At 38.0% G+C, this 22,367-nt stretch overlaps 1 protein-coding gene across 2 annotated transcripts in view; it reads left to right on the forward strand.

The window, feature by feature from the left end:
• Positions 1-22,367, forward strand: part of LOC134666612 (uncharacterized) — a 105,432-nt gene that overhangs the window by 74,753 nt on the left and 8,312 nt on the right. For both annotated transcript variants that reach the window (XM_063523828.1, XM_063523829.1), the window contains exons 3-6: positions 6,193-6,416; positions 11,327-11,455; positions 12,151-12,244; positions 21,825-21,952. In XM_063523828.1, the coding sequence (XP_063379898.1) occupies positions 6,193-6,416; positions 11,327-11,455; positions 12,151-12,244; positions 21,825-21,952 (575 nt within the window). The remainder of the gene's footprint in view (positions 1-6,192; positions 6,417-11,326; positions 11,456-12,150; positions 12,245-21,824; positions 21,953-22,367) is intronic.

Genomic DNA, 22,367 nt, shown 5'->3' on the forward strand with positions numbered 1-22,367 from the left:
TTAACATAAAATTTACTTCACCATCGTTTAATAAATTGTTCCGATATGAAAAATAAAAGCTTGTAAAAAGATAAAGGATCTTACTGTTCGATATTCACTTCGATTAGAGATCGATTTAAAAATCGAATTACAATAATATAAAAATTTTAATTTAAATAATAACGTAATTGGTGACTACCTCGCACAACGTATCAGCATTGCGATACAGCGGGGAAATGCCGCCAGCATAGTTGGTATAATGCCTCAGGGGCCTATTTTAGATTTAAGCTAGTTATTAATTTCGTTTAGTAGTACCACTGTATATACATGCATTGTTTGCTATTGTGTCGTTTGAGTACTTGTATTGTGTGATCTGTCTTAGTGTTTTATGGGCTAAAAGCCTGAAATAAATGATATTTTATTTTATTTATTTTATTGTATGTAAATACATTATTAATTCCCAAAATAAATCTTAAGTAATGTTTTAAACATAGAGTTGTTAATATTGTTTGATTACGACTATATCGTAAATAACTAAAAGCTTAACATTCTAAACATTCACAATTCAGATTAGAAGAGACTTGATTTTATTTACTGGTGTTAAAGTCAGTTTTATTGCGCCCATCCGTTGGCCATTTTATTTGATTCGTTTACCCCACCCGCCCTTACCCCCTTCCACCCGCCACGCCCCGATTCGGCCCGATATGAGTTATCGTCAAGTTACTCTTAGAGAATATGGCTGTGCTGTGATAAATGTTTATTTGTTTACTGCTATTATTCCAAGTCGTTTCAACATAGTAATTAGTGAGATGTTTGCGATTGTGTTTGTTTTGTTTTATATATTGCTCGATCATTCTTACTACTTGATTAATTGCATTGCATGGCATAAGGGCGGCATATATTATTTTACATACATCGATATTAGACTGTACAATACGGGTTTGATTCTTGATGCCGTCCAATGTAGGTACATAACTATTACTATTAGCTTATTAGTGTGCGTTTTTAAAGGCCCAGATACATTTTACAATTAAATCGAATAAAATTCATTTTCAGGACATGAGCGTTACCACATGTCTGAGAAAACTTATCATTCTATAAATGATGAAACATCTGATTAATTAATTATGAACTGACAGAATTCCATGTAAGATCCCGGAATTTCCGACAGTAATTTGTCGATCGGAATATATTTTATCTATACCAAACTGCGTGACAAAGTTCCAGTATTTTGCCTCCGGGTTGTAAAATATGTTAGGGTTTTAGCTATAAAATTTCCCTTCCTGTTATTTGCTTCGCTTTCGGTTACACTGGATCCCTTGTTCGCATTCGCCATTTTGTGATATTCGATACCGACAATAACAGCGCTCGGAAAATTTGCCACGTCTTCTTGTAGAATAAATCTGCGCTAAACGTCGTCGATTTTCCACATACGTGTATGCGAAACAGCGAGAAATGTTTTGCGGTGTCTTTAAGCGCAGTGAATTTTAGATGACAGTAATAACTTATTGGCTATATCTACATTCCTTTACATTAAATAAAGATCGGCTGTTTTTTGTATGTAATAGTGACAAAATGCTCTTGTTGAATTCCAGTTTCTGACCTCGAGAGTCCAAAGGGTCATTGTCAAATAGGTACTTGAAATATCTGGGAGACCAAGTTTTGCTCGGATAACATATAAAAACTCAAAAATGCGCGTTTTCTAGATCGATTCATCGTCCCCGAAAATCCTCATATAGCAAATTTTATCGAAATCGTTAGAGCCGTTTCCGATATCCCCGAAATACATATATAAATAAACAAGAATTGCTTGTTTAAAGTAAATACGGAACCCTAAAACCATGAAATTTACTAATCTTTTTTTGGTTTACCTAATTTCCCCTCAACAGAAGTAAACAAAATAATTTAAATACTCTTTATTGCACACTAGGGATTGACGATTGTATGAGAAAAAATCACACTCTAGAAGACATACCTATACGCTACCCCCATATTTTGTTACACCGCCAAGTTTTGTTATTTTATCTCATTTAAATAATAATAAATAATGAACCGTGTTAATAAATAGGTACGTAAATACTTAGCTTTCACTTTCGCTTTTGGGAGCATTTATTTTGTAACTGTTGCAAAAACCGACAAAACGCGAGTAAAACTCGCGCTCTGATTTCTATTTTACAAAAAATAACTGGAACTGAATTACAGGATGTCATTCTTTGCCTACAACAATATAATTATCTGACCCTTATCGGATTCTTTGTCAGTTTCTCTGCCACTCTTAATGACAGTATAATGGCTGCTGATAGGTATTCGACCGTAAGTTCCATCGAGATTGCGTCATGTTGAACTGAAGGCCGAGCCAGCTTATTTAAGATTCTAAATGATAAAGATTTTATGAAAGAAAATTGTGTTCAGGTACTTTTGAACACTTAGCTACTTTTACTACTGCTGACTATACAATATTACTCTTACAGCAAAAAACATTATCAAAAATTTGTACCAGCGCAGAAGAGAATTCAGCTGAATAAATCAAAAGATATCAGGTTCCAATAAAGCGACCATTGGAAGCCTGAGAAACGGACCTCATTTTTCTACAAGGTCTACAACCTACATCCATGTACTTTATGTACCTTTGTGTAGGCTGATTAATCCTGAATTGTTAATGGAATATTTACCTTTAATTTTGCTAAAGTAAATTAGTACAGGGTATATAAATAGGATTTTGTTCGCCAGTAATATTTTTCGAGTTTAGTAGACTACACCGTTTGACGGATTTCAACAGAATTATAAGGTGTACTTACATTCATTTCTGTTGTGGGAGTAGGTAAATGTCAAAAATAGCGGATTCTGTCGCCACCTTAGTGTAGTGAAATATGCGGTCAGGTTTATAATATTTTTCAATCTTTCAACGGGTGTGTCTTGCATCAATAAAATGGTTTTAGTTCACAATTGTCATAAATATTTATGTTAATACTGATAAAATGCTAAGAACAGATCTACCCGGTTACATATAGGTACCCGGTTTTACAGGGTGGTAGGTAGTACTCTCTACTTGTATAATATTTACATTTTGGATTTCACGTGCCTATAAGTAAATCCCGGTCTTTTGATAGGTGATTGCGTGGGGATATAGATCCAGCACGTAGAGGCCCTTTGGATAGCTTTAATGTCATGTAGAACGCCTGCTGGAACCCAACAAGCGCAACAATATACGCCAATGAATCGGTCTCAGCAGCCATCGGGACTATTGTAGAAAAAGTGAACGGTATACCGGTCTATGGATTGAACATAGGATAGACAATGGGACTGGGTTATTGTAAAGATGTCCGGGCACCTGCCATAACAATTTTTTCACAAGTTATATTCACATTATCTATACATGAGGATATAGAACGTGACCTAGGTTTGAACGAGCCTGACCGTCGGTTGACCGACGTGACCAATAGCTACTGATTCTATTACAAAAACGCTTTTATCGACTATCCTCTGTTATTATTGTTCGTTAATTATTCAAACCTAAACTCTGACCGCATATTCCCTTTGTCGGAGCGTGGGCGAGTTGACATTTCGAGCAACCAGTGTAACGTATTAACAGGGTAGGCCTGAATAAGTAACTTGCCAAACTTAACCGTAGATTCCGATCACTTTTTAGGGTTCCGTAGCCAAATGGCAAAAACCGGAACCCTTATGGATTCGTCATGTCTGTCCGTCTGTCTGTCCGTGTATGTCACAGCCACTTTTTTCCGAAACTATAAGAACTATACTGTTGAAACTTGGTAAGTATTCTGTGAACCGCATTAAGGTTTTTACACAAAAATAGAAAAAAACGATAAATTTTGGGGGTCCCCCACACTTATTTTTTCACACAAAATTTTTTTCATCAAACCCCATACGTGTGGGGTATGGATAGGTCTTCAAAAATGATATTGAGGTTTTTAATATCATTTTTTTCTACTGAATAGTTTGCGCGAGAGACACTTCCAAAGTGATAAAACGTGTGTCCCCCCCCCCTGTAACTGCTAAAATAAGAGAATGATAAAACTAAAAAAAATATATGATGTACATTACCATGCAAACTTCCACCGAAAATTGGTTTGAACGAGATCTAGTAAGTAGTTTTTTTTAATACGTCATAAATCGTAAACCGCTATTTTATTATGTTACTTGCTGTTACGGAACCCTTCATGGGCGAGTCCGACTCGCACTCCAAGCCAACCAAGCCAAGTCAAGCCAAGCCAAGCCAAGCCAAGTGCGAGTCGGGTGCGTGTATAGGTAGTGTCAGTCCAAAATAAGTCTGCAACGATTTTGATAGCATAGCAGTGCGAGTGTTATTTATTCGTCATGATTTCATAGAAGTTTGACGTTTAAATAATATTTGCACTGGGTGTGCTATCAAAATCTTTGCAAACTTTTCTTGTTCTAACTGTACCATATTTTTAATACTCTGTAAAAAAATCTGAATTATCAACCTCCTCGTGCTTTGTAAGGCGATTGGAATGCAATCTTCGGACACTGGAATAACGGAGTGGGTAGGGACACTACGATTTGCATATAAAACGGGGTAATAATCGGATTAATGTAGATATATGAGTTCCTTTAGACCCGACCGCACTTTTCCAAACATGAATACTTGTAGTACACAGTTAAGTGTATTATTATTTCTCTGTATTAGACACTGAATAAAACCTGAGCTTTCTGAATAATGGTAGGTAATACGAGTATTATGTGAGTACCAAGTTATTTAAATGTGAGTGAAAATTTCCTTATTTTAACATATTATTAATACCTATGTATAATTATATTATGTCGATCACCTCAATATAACATAAATTATCATCCTTAACATTAGATGTCATTTGGTATTTTAGAACCAGAACCTATCAGAAATGGGTGTTTTCAGCAGAGTTAAACACTCCCCTTTTCATTTAGATATGAGAAAAGTTTAAAAAGGTACGAATACTAAATAAGTATAAAGTTTTGCATTTATTAAGGTAAAATTCACTGAACCTAATTTAATAAATTTTGACAAACTGACGTGCAGACAGGTATTAATTAAATAAGGAACGTTGTTGTTGCAATATATGTTGGCTACAGATTCTCAGGAAAATGTATTCAGAGACTATTAAATACAAGACAGACAACCTCCATACAACACCGTTAATCGTGTGCCATTTTTTCTATTTTTCCATTTCAGACCTTCCTGGCCGCTGTCATATGCACAAAAGTACAATTAAATCTCAATAAAAGCATCTACAACATTGTGATGTCGATTCTCGCGGCGTTGTACTTTTTTATTTACTAGCAGGCGATTCGAACTTGAATGATTAACCTAATTATAAATTTCTAAACGCCCTTCTTGACTCTTGCTGCAGCTTTTTGTTAGTTTCAGAATTATTATTCCCTAGCTTAATAGTTATTTCCTACTTTATTTAAATTATACAAAACAAAGAATATATACGCATTGTTAATAACTAGAGCGGTTGATCGGTAATATTATATACGAGTATGAGCGGTGAATGTAAATATGTAAATTCAAATTTATGACTTGAAATAATCAGAAAGGCAATAAAACCCATTCTAAAAACAGAAATCACTAAAATGTTATTTTATAAAATATGCCCCGGTTTATTTTTATGGAACATTCAGCGTTCCACGTGTGATGACGTCACCGGTACTGAAGAGATGTGCTTACGCGTGATCGGTTTTACGGAGTTTCCACACCAGCGAACTCGGATAATACTTCTCGATACAAAAGGACTTAACTCTGCAAGATTTTTCGCAAAATACGTCCGTGAGAAACAGAGCAGGATAACTGAGGGTAACATTACCTACTAAATATACCTGGGACTACATTTAGTGACACCTGCCCGGTTTTTGAGGTCTGCCAATGTATATTTGGCTACACAGATAGAACGTTTTACTATGAAATATTCAGTAACGTGTGTTATATCGTCAATATCGGATATAGGTGTGAAATTTTTGAAAGGAAACCCTACTTAGGAATACCGATATGATAATCGATTTACATTAGCAATTTGCTGAACTTCTAAAAAAATAAATACGTACCTACTTCAAAAAGGAACACCCAAAAAAGGGATAGGACAAAACAAAAAGTGAAGGATGTCGCTATTGCCTCTTGCGTGTAACATTCATTGGTCTCTGTAAATTCTAGAATAATTTATGGAAAAATAATAATTTTATCTTGTTTGTCAACAGTGTCATCAGCCCAACGTGAGCTCGGCAAGGCACCAGCCAACGCCTCGGCGACGGCCGCCCCGGCCGGCTCCGCGGACAACGCCATCCGACCTGGGGCAGCCGACCCGCGCCCCACTCCCCGCACCGGCCCGTATTTTGACCAAGTCGCTTCGAAGAACGTTACTGCTCTGCTCGGCAAGACAGCTTACTTGAATTGCCGTGTCAAGAACATAGGAAACAAGACGGTAAGTTTCAGATGCCAGAATTTGTTATGAGCATAATATATGTTATGCATATTATGAACCTTCGAGTTACTCGTAAGGGGACTGCACACCTAAAGCCATGTCCAGTGGCGTAGCTAGCATCGGTGGCACCCGGTGCGGAAATTGTGGGTGTCACCCCAAAATTCAATCAAAATTGTAAAATATATTTAAAAAGAGTAATTGTAATTTTTGTTAAATAGCTCAGGATTTACTCCATCACTTTTATTTTACGAATTTTTATAGGTGGCTACTGATGTTCACGGTCGGGTGTCACCCCTAAGACTACAGTACACTATCAGTCTGTTTCTCACCAGGCTGTATCTCATGAACCGTGATAGCTATACAGATGAAATTTTTACAGATATGCTAGATTACAATACCTATAACAACAAATTCATACGTAGGTACGCATTACGTATGAAAGTGTGGTCATTATAACCTAAAATAACTTCGCTTTTATTATGTTGTCGTATCAAAAATACATGCAGTAAAACGGGATAATGTAGGCATAGGTATATCAAGTGTATACCAGTGACATTTATCCCTGAAACGTGGATCATCGCGATAATCCCAGTGTGGCCATATGAAAAATGTCAGGTTATCCCGATAATCAACGGCGTTTCGCGTTAGTGTGGCTCCGGCATTATTCAGGGTGATTTCTGGGTCGTGATCCAGAACCACTTTTTCTGACTCTGTAAATGATCCACTAAAAGATAATTACTTTAATTATCCTTATTTTTCAAGTATAATTAATGTTATACTAAGTAATTATGGTCACCCTATGACTTTTGACATACGCTGTATGGAAAGCGACAAGACGTCACATTGAGTAGGGTCACCAAATTGTATGCAAAAATGTTTTTTCCTACCTGTCATCTGGAAAATAATCATCATTATTGGTGATATACAATAATTAACAACATCATTAGGCTCATCTTTGGATTCTGTATGATGTATAGCTCTCTTGTTCCACGACGAGACGGACGACTCCGAAATCACCCTGTAGTAGAACGTGGCGTTAATAGGTTCTGTGTTTCCTATACGTATACGGAAGATAACTTTTAATAGCGGCGACCTATATTGCTTACCGTCTTCGCCATACCTCGCGCGTGCCGGCTGCAATTTCCAACTGTTGACGACATAACAACCGCAATTTAAATGTCATTTTTCACTATCCACACGTTAGAAGAATAACTTCCAAAACATAATTTTAATTTTCTATGAAGTATAATATTGAAGTATTGCTGGATTCGTCAATCTATGCGTCCAAAGTAAAAGCGGCCGTTTTTGTTTTGAGTTCCTAGATCGACGAATCCAGCAATATAAAAACTAGTTTGATGTATTCAAAAGGTACTTAAATACACAATACAGTCCGTAGCGGCCCCCATTTTTAAATACCTGTCGTTAAATTTAAATAATCACGATTATTTAGCAGTGGCGCTAGTGTGCACGTTGAAGGGCTCTTAATGAATTGCCTAATAATTGAAGTAAGCAAGGCGCGAATTGAATGATTGATATCAGCATTATCCAGGCGCTATATCTACTTTAGGTGAATCCACGCAGACGAAGTCGCGGTTAAAAGCTAGTAAAATATAGTCGAAAGCCTAACGGCTAAACTGCGCGGCCTACCTTCATAATGGGTAACAACTAAAACGGTACACGCGTCTAACGAGACCCATTTACTCGTATTTCGCGAGCCCAATTTACATAGCGGTCACAGCTTCTGGCTCAAAATGAAACTCAACAATGGGACAATGCAACTTTAAGGCTATTGTGGAGTTTATAAATAAAAACCTCATTAGGCCACATCTTCCACATAAATAACAACCCACTAACGAGATCTCACTCAGATGCTTTTAAAAGGAGATTTACCATGCTCGTTTAAATTCTACGCGTCTGACGTAATGATCGCTATTTTATTTCGTGACGCCAGAGGGCCTACCGCGAACCACGTTCAACGTGTTGCCTCCTTGTCACATTTAAGCACGAATTTACAAGTGCGATAGAGAGGCAAGACTTCGAACGTAGTTCGCGGTAGACCCTCAGATTATAATATTCAGCTTGATGTCTTTTTTCGCACGCCATTTGGAACGGCCACGTTGAATCTGCAGCCATGTTCCGGCTGTTTATGAAAAGCAATCGAGTGAGGGAAATGCTTAGCTTGAAGTACAAAGTGCTAAATTAAAAAGTAATGTTTATGACACAATCTTTCTTTACGTGTATTTTTCATCTAGCAGTGTCCTAAAAAGTCTAGTTAGAGCTTATTGTAAAGCATAAAGGTGACAGTCCATTTCTGACGACAGCTGCACTACTGTTCATTTTACTATGGAAATTGACAATGACAACGACGCGTTCCGTACCGGTAGTGCAGCTGCGGTTAGAAATGGAATGTTACCATTAGTCATGTTTTACAGTGTAGGCAACACTACTAAAGGAAAATATATTGAATGCGGAGTTGTGCTGTTGACCACAATACACATCGGCCTTCCTGGCTTATTACGGCAGAACAGGCCTGTGTCATAAAACTATAATACTTCCTTTTAACACAGGTTACACACTACAGTTTTGAAAACCCGTGAACCCAAATAAAAAATCCGATAAAATGTTACAAAAAAAAGGACAGACATCTTGTAGGTACCTATCGACTCCCATTTATTCGTTCAAAAAGAGACTGCAACGAGACGTCTATAAAATTGTTTCCTTTTTTGAAATTATTGGATAATATGTTATGGGCAAAAATTTCTTTTTTTGTACTAGCTTTAATCGCTGGCTGTACTTTTCATTCCACAGACAACTAATACTCATCTAGAAAATTCTAAAAAACCCAAACATAATTATTGCGCGGTTTTATCACAGAGTTCCTATGGCCACCTCCTGTCTCCATCATCATATCAGCTCTATGGTACCATAATATTGTATTGTCACTCTACTTACTTACGTATGCAAATTATCAGCTTCATCGGAAACCGGGAAGTGGGTCAAATTTAACTTGCAAGATTTGACTCGTACAAACATAGTTACATATGTAGGTACATACGATGCAAGTAAAATTTTAGGTAGTACTTAAAAAGCTTGTAAAAAAAAGAGATAAATTTTGTCCCATCAATATCGATAAAAAGGTGTTAAAACGGTTAAAGTAGGGTAATTCCATAAAATTATACGAACATTTGCCGACGCCAAGCTAAAGTGCTAAGTTAAGATCCAGTTCCCAAGTTCAATCTGAGAAAGTTTTCGTCGAAATGAGACGAAATAAAGCAATTAATTGTGAATCAATTTATCTTTAATATTTGTTTTAATAATTAATTTGATTTATCTTCAAAAGTAATTAAGGGGTGGCAACTTTCTGTTATCAAATTGTCGTTGATTGACAACACCTGAATTTGGAATAACACGAGGCCAATTTGGTAGATGGATGTTGTTTGTTGTTGAAAACAAAAGTAATAGATTAAGGTGGCCCGTCATTTTTCACGTGAAGACAGCCAACTATTAAGTTTCGGAGTTTGTAGCTGTATGCGGTTCTGAGGTTTATAGGGTTCCACAGCTTTAATGGATTTTACGGAAATTCTAGTCTAGTCATTATCACTATATTATGTCGATCTTAGCTTATTTCTAAATGAATATACAACATCATGATATTCATGATAATACAAACGGCGCGATTCGGGAAATTAGACATTCACTAGATATGAATTAGTAACGATATGTGACGTTCCACGGCAAAAGGTATCCTATGGCCGCAATAATATTGGAGCGGCGTTAATAATAGCGTAAGCGCCAACCGCGATAGCACCCTATATACCCTTTTTCCGTGGAACGTCACATATCGTTACTAATTCATATCTAGTGAATGTCTAATTCATTTCCCGAATCGGGCCGAAAGTTACGTGTTACTGTCTCTTTTCGTTAGGTATCTAAGTTTGTAGTTGTGCACTGTGTATATGTATACACCTACCACAAAATTGTAGTAACAGTTAGTGTCAAAGGTGATGTTTTGTTTAAGAAACATCACTTGTGACACTGAAAAATCCGACCCATATCGTATCTAGATTTAAGTTTTGACGTATATTGAAATTAGAATCAGGGCGAAAGTTTTGATTTTTTTGCAGAGCCTTTCAGAAGTTAATAAAATGGCAGCTGTCAAAAAAATCGATTACATCTGGCTAGACGATCATGTCTTAAGTCTTGTCTTTGTTGTTGTGAAACTCACTTATCATTAAATTCAACCTAAATTGTTCAGTATTTTTGGGCTGGAAACCAGAGAGATTTTCTGTAATTTCGCAGTCGAAATTTAACCCTTTTGGTGATAAGCAGCCTTGACGGGGGGTGGGGGGAAGCATCCGTGATGAGGGTATCGATTTAAATTCTAAAAGGAAATTTCCAATCTACGAAACATTAAATTAAGGAGTCGTGCTTTAGGAATGAGAGAGACCACACACATTATACCACGATTTCTTCTAATAGTTAAAATATTCTTGGCATGTATGTACCTGGCGTGTACCTGAAGTATTATTTAGAATAGAAATAAAATATTATTTATTTAAAAGGAAATAAACTATATTTGTGTATTTTGTAAACAAGAACATTTAAAAATAATTTGTCTTTTTAACCTATTAAGTACCCGACTTTAATAGCTTAGGTTATAACTTTTGCGTAATATAGACTACTGTCTGGATCTTGTTTTAGACATTGGCTTATAATTTTTTTTTACTTCCGAATCTTGAACAAATACTCTCTGAGAACATTTAATAGATTTTTTTTGTAAGGATAAATCATACGATATAAAAATAAACTTAACATGATTATAAATGTATTGTGGATATGAAACGACATCGTCGATATCCTTGTCAATTTGACATAATTCTGTCATTTTGTCAATTTTGTCATTGTTTCAGCTGAACATGCAAGTGTCCTGGGTGCGCCACAGAGACATCCACTTGCTGACTGTGGGACGCTACACATACACCAGCGATCAGCGATTTAGAGCCATTCACCTTCCGCATTCCGAGGACTGGACCTTGCAGGTAAATAAGTTTTACTTATAATAAAGCATTTATAGTCTACGTTATCTATTATTTATTTATTTATTATTTATTTATTTAGTTTAATGTAAGAAATCCGCAACGCATGCTTCGTCCGGTGGCTACAAATGCAAATCAAATCGTAGCATACAAAATGTTATCTCCAACCAAATCACGGGTACACAGTTTTATTTAAGTTTTAAAAGTGAGGACACTTAAGTAAAATATCTAAAGCGTTACCGCAAGACAATCTACTTATATTTTAATACATACTTCTGAAAGCCACTATATAGGGTGTGGCCTGTAACACGAGCAAATAATTAAAACATAGATTGTACTCCGCAAACGGTGACACTTTTGTTAAACAACTTTAAAAAATTATGAAGTATTTAGTCTTCTTACTTTTCATACAAAATAAATATTATCTTCAATGGACGCCATCGCCATGCCATATCATTTGTGATTGACGTTGCTTGTCATGCCTTAAACATAACAAAATTCGCAATACATTGCGTCTTAGAATAAACTTTAAAGTGTATTAAAAATCAAACTACAAGTTATTTTTAAAAGTCGCTGAACAAAATGTTGGTCAGTATGAGGAGTACAGCTTACAGTTTATTTTTTTGCTCATGTTACAGGCCACACCCGGTATAGCTGCCAAAAAACATGTCAATATTGTTATTTATTTTTTGTTACAGATTAAATATCCCCAGCATAGAGACTCCGGCATCTACGAATGCCAAATATCTACAACGCCGCACATGAGTCATTTTATTCATTTGAATGTCGTTGGTAAGTCTTCCATAATTTTAACTACAAGCAACTTTAATATTTAAGCTTATTTCGAGGGCGACTGTACCTGTAGCAGATTTAGTGCCAGTTGCACCAAATCGTCTGTCACTGTTAAAAAAAAACATTTATTGCAGATCAAAGATCCATATAGTGTTAGTAACAATTTTGACTTAATAACTAAGTTAGTAGGTACAGAAAATATACAAAACAAAACATGACAAATTGGCCCACGATTGGTCGCGGCCTCATCCTATTTGGCCCTGCCGATGCACTTCGATCCAGTATTTAGTTATAGAGCAGTCAAGGCTCTCCGACAATACTTTGAGGACTTAAAGCTTACTAAGCACTGATTTAAACTTTCACGAGTATTAAACATTATCAAACTGCACAACGGGACTGTTAAAGCTTACTAGCTTACTTTTTTTAAAAGCGTCCGCTACATTTTATTATATGAGATGATACTTCATTGCGGATTGAAGTAGATCAGTCCACTAAACGTGGTTGGTGCAACTGGCGGCCTAGCCAAGGTGACAATCTCTTGCGTTTCGCCATCGAATCTCTTTATTTCTCTCTATCACTCTTCCATATAAGAGTGACAGTGAGTGTTGCGTTTCGTTCGCTACGGAGCGTTAGCGATTGGCATGTTGTTTACGTGGCCTGGCCCTTATTGTTGCTACGTTATTTACTACTTAACTGCAGCGTTGAGGCGGGCGGTGCTAATAATAGTGGTGGGTGGTAATATCCTTGACAAACACGTCGCTCAGCCGTATTCGAACAACGAGATACGTCAAATACTAGATATTGAAAAGATATGGAATAGATATGTCAGTGTCAAACAAGTGTCAAAAGTGGCGTTTTTGTTTGTAGAAATGTCAATTTTGACTCTTGTTTGACACTGACATATCTAATCCATATCGTTTCAATATCTAGTATTTGACGTATCTCATTGTTCGAATACGGCTGGCTGTCGATGCGGCATGGCTATCGCGATTAGAACGTTCAATCCGTCAGTCATTTTATCAATGATATTGGCAGTGACACTGCCCGCATGAACACTTCTGCAGCAGTGGTAGTGCTACTGCAATTGCCATCCCAAGGTCACCTTAAGTATCTCCTAAAGCGCGTCTGAGAACTACACTAGTTTTACTCACAAGCATTAATTTTATTTTATTAAATGCCTTCCATAGCTTAGAACAGCGGTCGGCAACCTTTTAGCAGCCAAGGGCCACATAGTAGTTAACGGAGGTGACGCGGGCCGTACTTTGTTAATATTTATGACTTTATGAGACATTGTCGTTTGTCACTATTACATAAAAAATAGCCAAGGCGGCACTCGGGCTGCAACTGCTGCAAGTGACAGGTTCACGAGCCGCATGCGGGCCGCGGGCCGCAGGTTGCCAACCGCTGGCTTAGAAGATCCCCTGCTTACGAAGCTAAAGCTCCCGGGTTCAAATCCCCGTAATTAAGGGCATTTTTCATTTGCATATAACGCACGGGATGTTTATTTCCCGAGTTATGAATGTGTTTTAATACTAGGGATAAGTTTTTTTTCATTTATGATTATTGTGTATTTTATTCAAGATCCTGCTAGCTAAGCAATGCCCTTAACTACAACATTGGAATTACCGTCTATTTCCCCGCAGAAAAAGATGCTTGATGTGGGACGTTATCGAAGTTCATATTAGTAGAATAAAAGGTTTAACTTTGTATCTTGCCTAAAACATTTCGTAAGATTGCCAGAGCCAAAAACCCTGAAATCTTGAATACGAGTATCCTACGGACATTTTTCCTTTATACCATAAATCTAGTGCTTCCTTTATTCATGACATTGACTAGACATGCATATTGCATATATTCCAGATTGCAATCTTTCAGGGCTTGCAAGATAAGGCGTTGTCAGTTTTGAAATTATTGATTTATTATTCATACCATCTAAGACCTTGTGTTATGTTTTTAAGCGACAAACAATACCACGTGACAAAAATAAAAATGAGTAAATTGCCACTGGTCCTAAATGACGCGACTAACTGAATAACCACGGTTTGTCACGTTGTCCTGACGTTAAGCGACGTGAGGGGGGGGGATATCTCACGGCCTGATTTGAACTTTAAGACAAGTCAATTAACGGATCTAGAAACGATATGGATTAGATATGTCGTTTTTATATCTATTGATTGACGTATCTTAAGGCAGTGGGATATGTCGTTCCTTTCACGGCGGGGTGGAGCACGGCCATTTTGTGTGCAATACTAACATTGTATACATATTCCACGTCAATCCTGTCGCTACCTGCAGTTGGAAGGATTTGTCTGACTCGTATGCCGCGATGCCGCTGTCGCTATTCTGCCGTATTCGAACTTCAAGATATTCACAAGAGACGACACGTACTAGATCACAGACAAAACATCCTCCAGACCGAGCATAGTCACGCTACCCCCTCTGCCACGCATACGGTAGTTTTACTCCATGTTCGAGTCGAAAGTGTCTTTGTGTGACGTCCGCGTCTTTGAACGGACCAATCACGGCACGGGATTTCGCTCACCTCGTCCCGCGCACCCCCGCATTTTTGGCATCATCGGTTGCATGAAATAATTGCTAGGTCTAGAGGATTCTTAGTTTATGTACTAGATCCATTCTAGATACGTTATAGTTTAGATATCAACTAGTTCTCTTTTGCAGCGCAATTCGGGCAACCAATGTCACTTTTACGTTAGATAGAGTAAGATATCTATTAGATGTGAATCTCTAAGTCATATCCTGCGGAAATCGTTCAAGAGTATCTTCAGAATCGCGCAAAAGTCAAATTTGACAGGTTAGGTCTTAAACATATCATTATCGTATCTTGGTCATGTCTAAAAGATATCTAATAGATATCTATTTCAAAATCCGAATCGGGCCCATTGAATCCTTTACATCAGGAAGATTGGCAATGATATCGCTTGGATTCCGCAGCTACAACTCTGTACCTAAATGCTTTCATAACCGGAATATAACCTTGAATTAAATTACAATAAAGTAATCACAGTTTATGACACCCATGACACTCATTCTGGGTCATTCCTGATACAGAGGCTTTTTTTTGTAGATTGTTTAGTTTAGTGCTTTTACTTATTTTTTAAATTTAATTTTCTGTTATGGTTTGTCTTTTACTTCTTGATTCAAGTTCGTAGTTATTATTAATTTATTGTACCATTATTTTCAATTATAATTAAATTATCTATCATATAATAATCTAATAATCATTATTAGGGATTTCATAATTGGAGATTGAATTCAATTGTAATTGATATTACGAGCTCTTCGACTCATTATAGGTACTGAAATTTTAATAAGCCTACCGCTATTACAATTATATTAATCAAAGTCATATTAGTGTTAATATTAACTTTCCCCGCTTTAACGATAATAATTTGATCTGATATTTATAAGTCAATATCGATAAAATTATGGTGTATCATATCACCGTTTTAAATAATTAAAAAATATGTAGTACATATTTACAATTAAATTACACGGAATTATTATTCAATGTAATTTTAATTATGGTGTATCATATCACCGTTTTAAATAATTAAAAAATATGTAGTACATATTTACAATTAAATTACACGGAATTATTATTCAATGTAATTTTAATTATGGTGTATCATATCACCGTTTTAAATAATTAAAAAATATGTAGTACATATTTACAATTAAATTACACGGAATTATTATTCAATGTAATTTTGATGATTGTCCAAATGACTCAAGTCATTGATAGATGTCAATTAGAAGATTAATAAAATTATAGCACATAACACCAGTAGTGCATTACGCACTATTGGTGTGGTGTTAACTCTGTTATTAATAAGGGGGAGTCAGGTTCAATTTTGTTATTATGATTGAGGAATTGTGTGTATCGACAACACTCGAGTCCATATTTAAATGATTAGGTACCACATCTAGGTCATCAATTACTGTACAGTCGACGTGACAGATATGTTTACACTTTTGCACCTTACTCCCTTGTAATAAGGCGAAAACTGTACACATATTTGACGTCGACTGTACGTACATGTTGCCCTCCATCGAACCGGGGTAAGGCTGGTGGTACTCGGTAGGCTGGCGGCGCGATTCGGGAAATGAATAGGTAAGAGATACACTAGATATGAAATAGTAAAGATATGTAACGTTCCACTGAAAAAGGTACCTTATTGGTGGCTGGCGCCGCGATTCGGGAAATGAATTAGAGATTCACTAGATATGAAATAGTGAACATATGCGACGTTCCACGGAAAAAGGTACCGTATGGCGGCCGGCGCTTACGTCGCATAGCGCCGCAATAATATTGGAGCGACGTTAATAATAGCGTAAGCGCCAACCGCCATAAGGTATCTTTACTATATCGTATCTAGTTAATCTCTAATTCATTTCTCGAATCGCGCCGTGGGACCTGGTAAGTTACTACCTATCCCCACTTCACCTTAGTTATAACTAGTACTGAAAATATATAGGTACCAAAAATTTTCTCATTTTTTTAAACTTTGTTGTATATTAAATTTAACCTTTTAGAATTGTCTCAACGTATATTAAAATTTTATTGTACGTAATAAAATTCGGGCCAGAACTCGGGCAAGATATAAAAATCTCAGCGTCAGGACCCGTTGCATTAATTTATTTTATTGCGCGAAGACTAAGTTAAAGCGGCAATTTTTTTTTAATATTTTGGCTTTTTTGGACGCCTGGAACATTATAAAATTATTACGCAATTCGTCTCTGAAATGCGCTCCATCTGACAATAAGACAAGTCCCAAGCAAAATAACTTATTTCGTAAGCACCTGCTAGACCAGGCCTAGTAGGAATTATTATATTAGTAACCCTTAAGCATTACCCTGCAGGGAAAAACTTCAACGGTTAATTTATGGTGTTAGCATGGTGTTAGGTATACAAATAAGCTAAAACTTATTTGATATTCTGTTTTTGCTCAATGCTCGTTTTATATCGTAATGAGTATGATATGTATGACTAAGGGTCGGTTGCACCAAACCGTCTTTTACCGTTTTAGCGTTCGCTAAATTTTATTGTATGGAAAGTTTCATAGGTCTCTGATGCTGCTTGACGTTGATCAGTCTGTTAATTTTATTGTGGTTGGTGCAACTGGCTCTTAATCGTAAACCATCTCAATTAAAAAAGCTACTGAAGCAATTTGCAGTTAAATATTTGATTAGATGCCGTATCAGAATTTATAGTAGGTAAGCAGAAATACTGCGTGGTTATATTGAAGGTTAACGAGCAGTTTAACGTTGGACCTTGGGCATTATCAGCAATTGAATTCCACATTTATTTTGTACCTGTGTATTTTTATACGCAAATGAAATACCGGCTAAGAGCATGTCGGGCCATGCTCATTGCTCAGTGTTGGGTTCCATAGTTACCCGTTCGATACAATAAGCTGCCATGAACATAAATTAAAATTAAACGTAACGTATCATTACGTACCATAAAAAGGGGAATTGCCTGCAGCGCTTTTTTCGTCTTTATACTAAGAAAGGAAGAAAAAGTTTTTGCCTGATATTTCCTCTATATGTATAGTTTTAATAGATTTTTTACTTTCATGATTTTTTGATATTTTCGACCCATGATTCAAAAGTTACTGAGGAGGGGTGAAATATTCACTTAGAGCAAAGCTTCGGGTGGACAGACAGACAGAACGTTCCAACCAATTGTATTAGAGAAATAATTAATAGACGGATCCCATACATAACCCCACAGCTACATTTATGCCGGGCGACCTTACCTATGTTAATAGGTAACTATACATATCCAGCGTAAGTCTTAAAGGCGTAAATCACAAAGAATCTTACTTACAAAAAATATATATTCACTTCAGACGGTTTGGAAAGAAGATGCCAGAAAGTTACCGAGATAAAATATGTTTCCCAAGTAAGTATAAAGTTACTCGCATCTCGTATCTGGACGTACGTGTATGCCAGGGCATGTAAATTTTATTTTACGATTTCTCGCTAACATCACAGATAAAATTACCTACGTTGTTGACATTCAAATGATTGTAAGTAAATGTGATAAGGTTATGCTATAACACCTTATTTGCTTTTTAAAGTTTAATATATCTGGTTAGTATTCTACCATATTCTACTTAAGTATTAGAATAATCTACCGGTTGTTTGATTTGGTAGCTATTATAACTCCGACGCACCGGTAGACGTAGAATGGAATTCTATTAAAGACCTCCTCACCGGAACAGCTTGTGAGGTTTTTGGGCTTGCTCGGAAAAAAGTTCCAGACTGGTTTGCCGACAATCTACAGGAGCTCCTGCCTTTCTTAGAAGCCAAGCGCGATACAGCACTAAAATACCGTGTAAACCCCAGCCCAGTCACCCACACAGAGTACTGCACAACGAAGTCTTCGCTTCAGCGAGCATGTCGCCAGCTCGCAAACACCTACTGGTTAGATCTATGTAAAAGTATCCAGAATTGTGCTGCAGTAGGCAATTTTCACGGTGTCTATGCTGGGATAAAGGCGGCTATAGGTCCTGTGCCAAAGAGAACGGCCCCCTAGAAGGAGATTGACGGGACTGTCATTACTGACAGTAGACGTCAACTCAGTCGATGGGTGGAGCACTACACTGAGCTCTATTCTCGACCGGTCGAGATCAGCCCAGTAGCCTTGGATTTAATTCCGAACCTACCAGTCATGGCTGAACTCGACGAACTACCCACAGTCGAGGACCTTCATAATGCTATTCAGAGGCTAAAGGGTGGTAAGAGTCCTGGAATAGATGGGGTTCTTACCGAAGTCCTAAAACTCAAGTGCATACTACCTCTGCTCCACAATCTACTAGGGAAGTGCTGGGAGAGGGAGCTATTCCCCCAGGACATGCGTGATACAAACATTGTGACCTTATACAAAGGGAAAGGCGACCGCGGCGACTGTAACTGCTAATTTTTCTCTCTTTTGCTAAAGGTTGCCTTTGGTGACACGCAGCAAGGAATTCACCTACACACGAGAGCAGACGGAAGATTGTTCAATATCAATCACTTAAAATCTCGTCGTAATCGCGTTGACCTATTTGTCGACAGTCTGCTCTTCGCCGATGACGCAGCCTTCGTAGCTGAAACACCCCATGAGCTCCAAAACCTGATAGACAAATTTGCCTACGCGTGCTCCCTGTTCTCTATGTCTATCAATACGAAGAAGACCGTAATTTTAGCGCAAGGGTACACTCACCAGCCATCCATCCTCCTGGAGACTGTACCCTTAGAGGTAGTCGACAAGTTCTGTTACTTAGGGTCCACCGTGTCGAGCAACCTTTCCATCGACAGCGAGGTTGACCTTCGCATCGGCAGGGCGGCCTCGACGTTCGGCAGGCTGCGTACAAGAGTGTGGAACAGCAAACATCTTACTATCAGGACCAAGATGACTGTTTATCAAACTTGCGTCCTGAGCACGCTCTTGTACGGAGCCGAAACCTGGACGTCGTACGCTAATCAGGAACGTCGACTAAACACTTTTCACATGCGCTGTCTTCGGAGTATCCTCAACATCACATGGAAGGACAGGGTCACTAATGAGAGAGTCCTGGAAATTGCACAGCTTCCTAGCATCACCGCCCTGCTGAAACAAAGGCGCTTGCGGTGGCTTGGGCATGTGCAGCGTATGGATAGCACTCGTTTGCCTAGGCAGATTATGTTGAGTCAGGTAGCATTCCAAAAGCGCCGCATTGGACGTCCCTTGCTGCGTTTTAAGGACTGCGCCAAACGCGACATGGTCGCTTTTGATATCGATAGGGACACTTGGGAGGAGCTCGCGTCAGATTGCGATGGATGGAGGGGTGCCATCGCGAGAGGTCGCGAAATCCACGACAACGCATGGTTCCAAGACCTTGCCCGTAAACGCGCAAAGCGGCACAACCCGCCGGATAATGCCGACATGACTCCTTGCTTCAGCTGCCATAAATGCGGTCGCAAATGCCGGTCCCGCATTGGCTTATACAGCCACGAGAGACGTTGTTCCTCGCTAACAGACGCTGCATAAATCATCTGTCAAGATGCTAAAGGCCTGAATGACACACATACATAGGCACACAGGACACAATTCAGGATCTACAGGGTGTACGGTAATTAATGGACAAACTTCTAACCACCGACAGTCCTATCCTTAGGTGACCTTAGGCTGGTCCAGAGAATGGACTTAATAGGTCTAGTAATCGAACTATTTTTTGTTTTTCTAAGGGCCACTTGCACCATCCCACTAACCCGGGGTGAACCGGTTAAATCTGGAGTTACCATGGTTATCAGTACAATTTGACACTAGGTTAACGATTTAACCGGTTAACCCGGTGAAATGGTGCAAGTGGCGATAAGCAATAAGTATATTTATATACCTAATCATTTGTAAAGGTTTCAATAGCATGTGCTATACCATTTTAGAATGATCTTTTCCCGTGGAACGTCACATATATTTTGATTGTGTGTTTGTTGTATTATAAATTAAAGAATCTCTTACAGTAAATGTCATTTTTAACCGACTTTAAAGTAGGCGGTTATTATTTCGACCGTATTTTTTTAATTAAAAGTATATAGTTTCAGATTGGCTCCATTTTTGTCAATATATAGTCCTGACGATGGGATCCATGAGGATTTTAGGGAACTCCTCAAATCTTGATGGATTCAGATCCAGGCCTTGAAACTTGAAACATATCAAAAGCGCGAAACATTTTAGTGACTTGTCTGTTTGGCCAGACAGGAACGAATCCTGCATCATTCATAACAAGAACTTGAAACTAAAAATGTAAAAAATAAAAACTACTTATTTAAGAATTTATTAAATTTTACCCTTTATGAAGTCGTTTTTTGTAGATTTTAGTTTGTAACACTAACTATATCCAAAGGACCTTTGACTTCGTAATATTAGAAGCTAGTTAACCATCCTTTGACCGGCAACGGCGACCTTTGCTAATTGCAAATATGAGTCCAAGGGTGCCATTCCATTCGCCAGTCGAGCGTGGGAGAGTTGTATCTCGGTGAGACTAGCATAAGAACTCAAACGTTATTCATTTTCCATTGTTTTGATAATGAGATGCCACAGATATGGCACGAATCTCAGTGCATTTCGTTCGAACCAATAAGCATATCATACCTACCAATATAAAAATCCATACCAAATTTTACAATTTGAAATGCGCTCCTGGCTCTGATCGTTTAGTTAGTTTGTTACAAATTGCGGCATAAAATTATTGGCTCTTCCAGAAACTCGATTCGCCTGAGCTCGTATAAGCATAACCAAACAAGATAACAACACGACTTGATATGGCTCGCGCCCGAAAGTTGAATAATTATCGTGCAGAATAATTAAACCTGATTAAACCTGGAGCTAACTACCATGGTTACCAGTACAATTAGACACTGGGTTAATGGTTTAACCGCTTAACCCCGGTTTAGTGGGATGGTGCAAGTGGCCCTAAGTATACCATTAGAATTGTGTAGGTATTCAATAGTAACGTTACTGTGTATATAATAATATATGGAGTTATGTACCTTTGTTTTATATTATTCTCAACAAACAATTTGTTCCCAGAACCTACAACGGAGATCATCGGCGGGCCAGACCTGTACATAGACCGGGGCAGCACAATAAACTTGACCTGCGTTGTGCTGTATTCTCCAGAGCCACCTGCTTACATTTTTTGGAATCACAATGACGCGGTAAATGTTTTTTATTTCGTATGACTAAAGCGACTCCATGCATCCAAACAGATGGGCTAGTGTGGCTACCAAGTGGATGCCAGAAGGAGAGCGCGGACGCGGCAGGCCCAGACGGAGATGGCGGGATGACCTAGATACATTTCTCAGTAACTGGCCAGAGCAGGCGCTATGTCGGGAGTCGTGGAAGACAAGGGGAGAGGCCTTTGCCCAGCAGTGGGACACCTTAATAGGCCAGCAAAAAAAAAGCGACTACCTACGCGTGATGGTACAATTTGAGTTAAAACTAGTTTTCCGTATCGCCTTGGTGAAGACTCGTTTTTACTAGTTAAAACTAGTTTTGCAAAGTGCCTTGAGTTTGAGTGTTTCTAGAATTTTTCAGTCAAAACTAGTTTTAGCAAAGTGCCTTGGTGGTGGT

Source organism: Cydia fagiglandana, chromosome 8 (genome assembly GCF_963556715.1).
Source record: "Cydia fagiglandana chromosome 8, ilCydFagi1.1, whole genome shotgun sequence".
Lineage (NCBI taxonomy): Eukaryota > Metazoa > Arthropoda > Insecta > Lepidoptera > Tortricidae > Cydia > Cydia fagiglandana.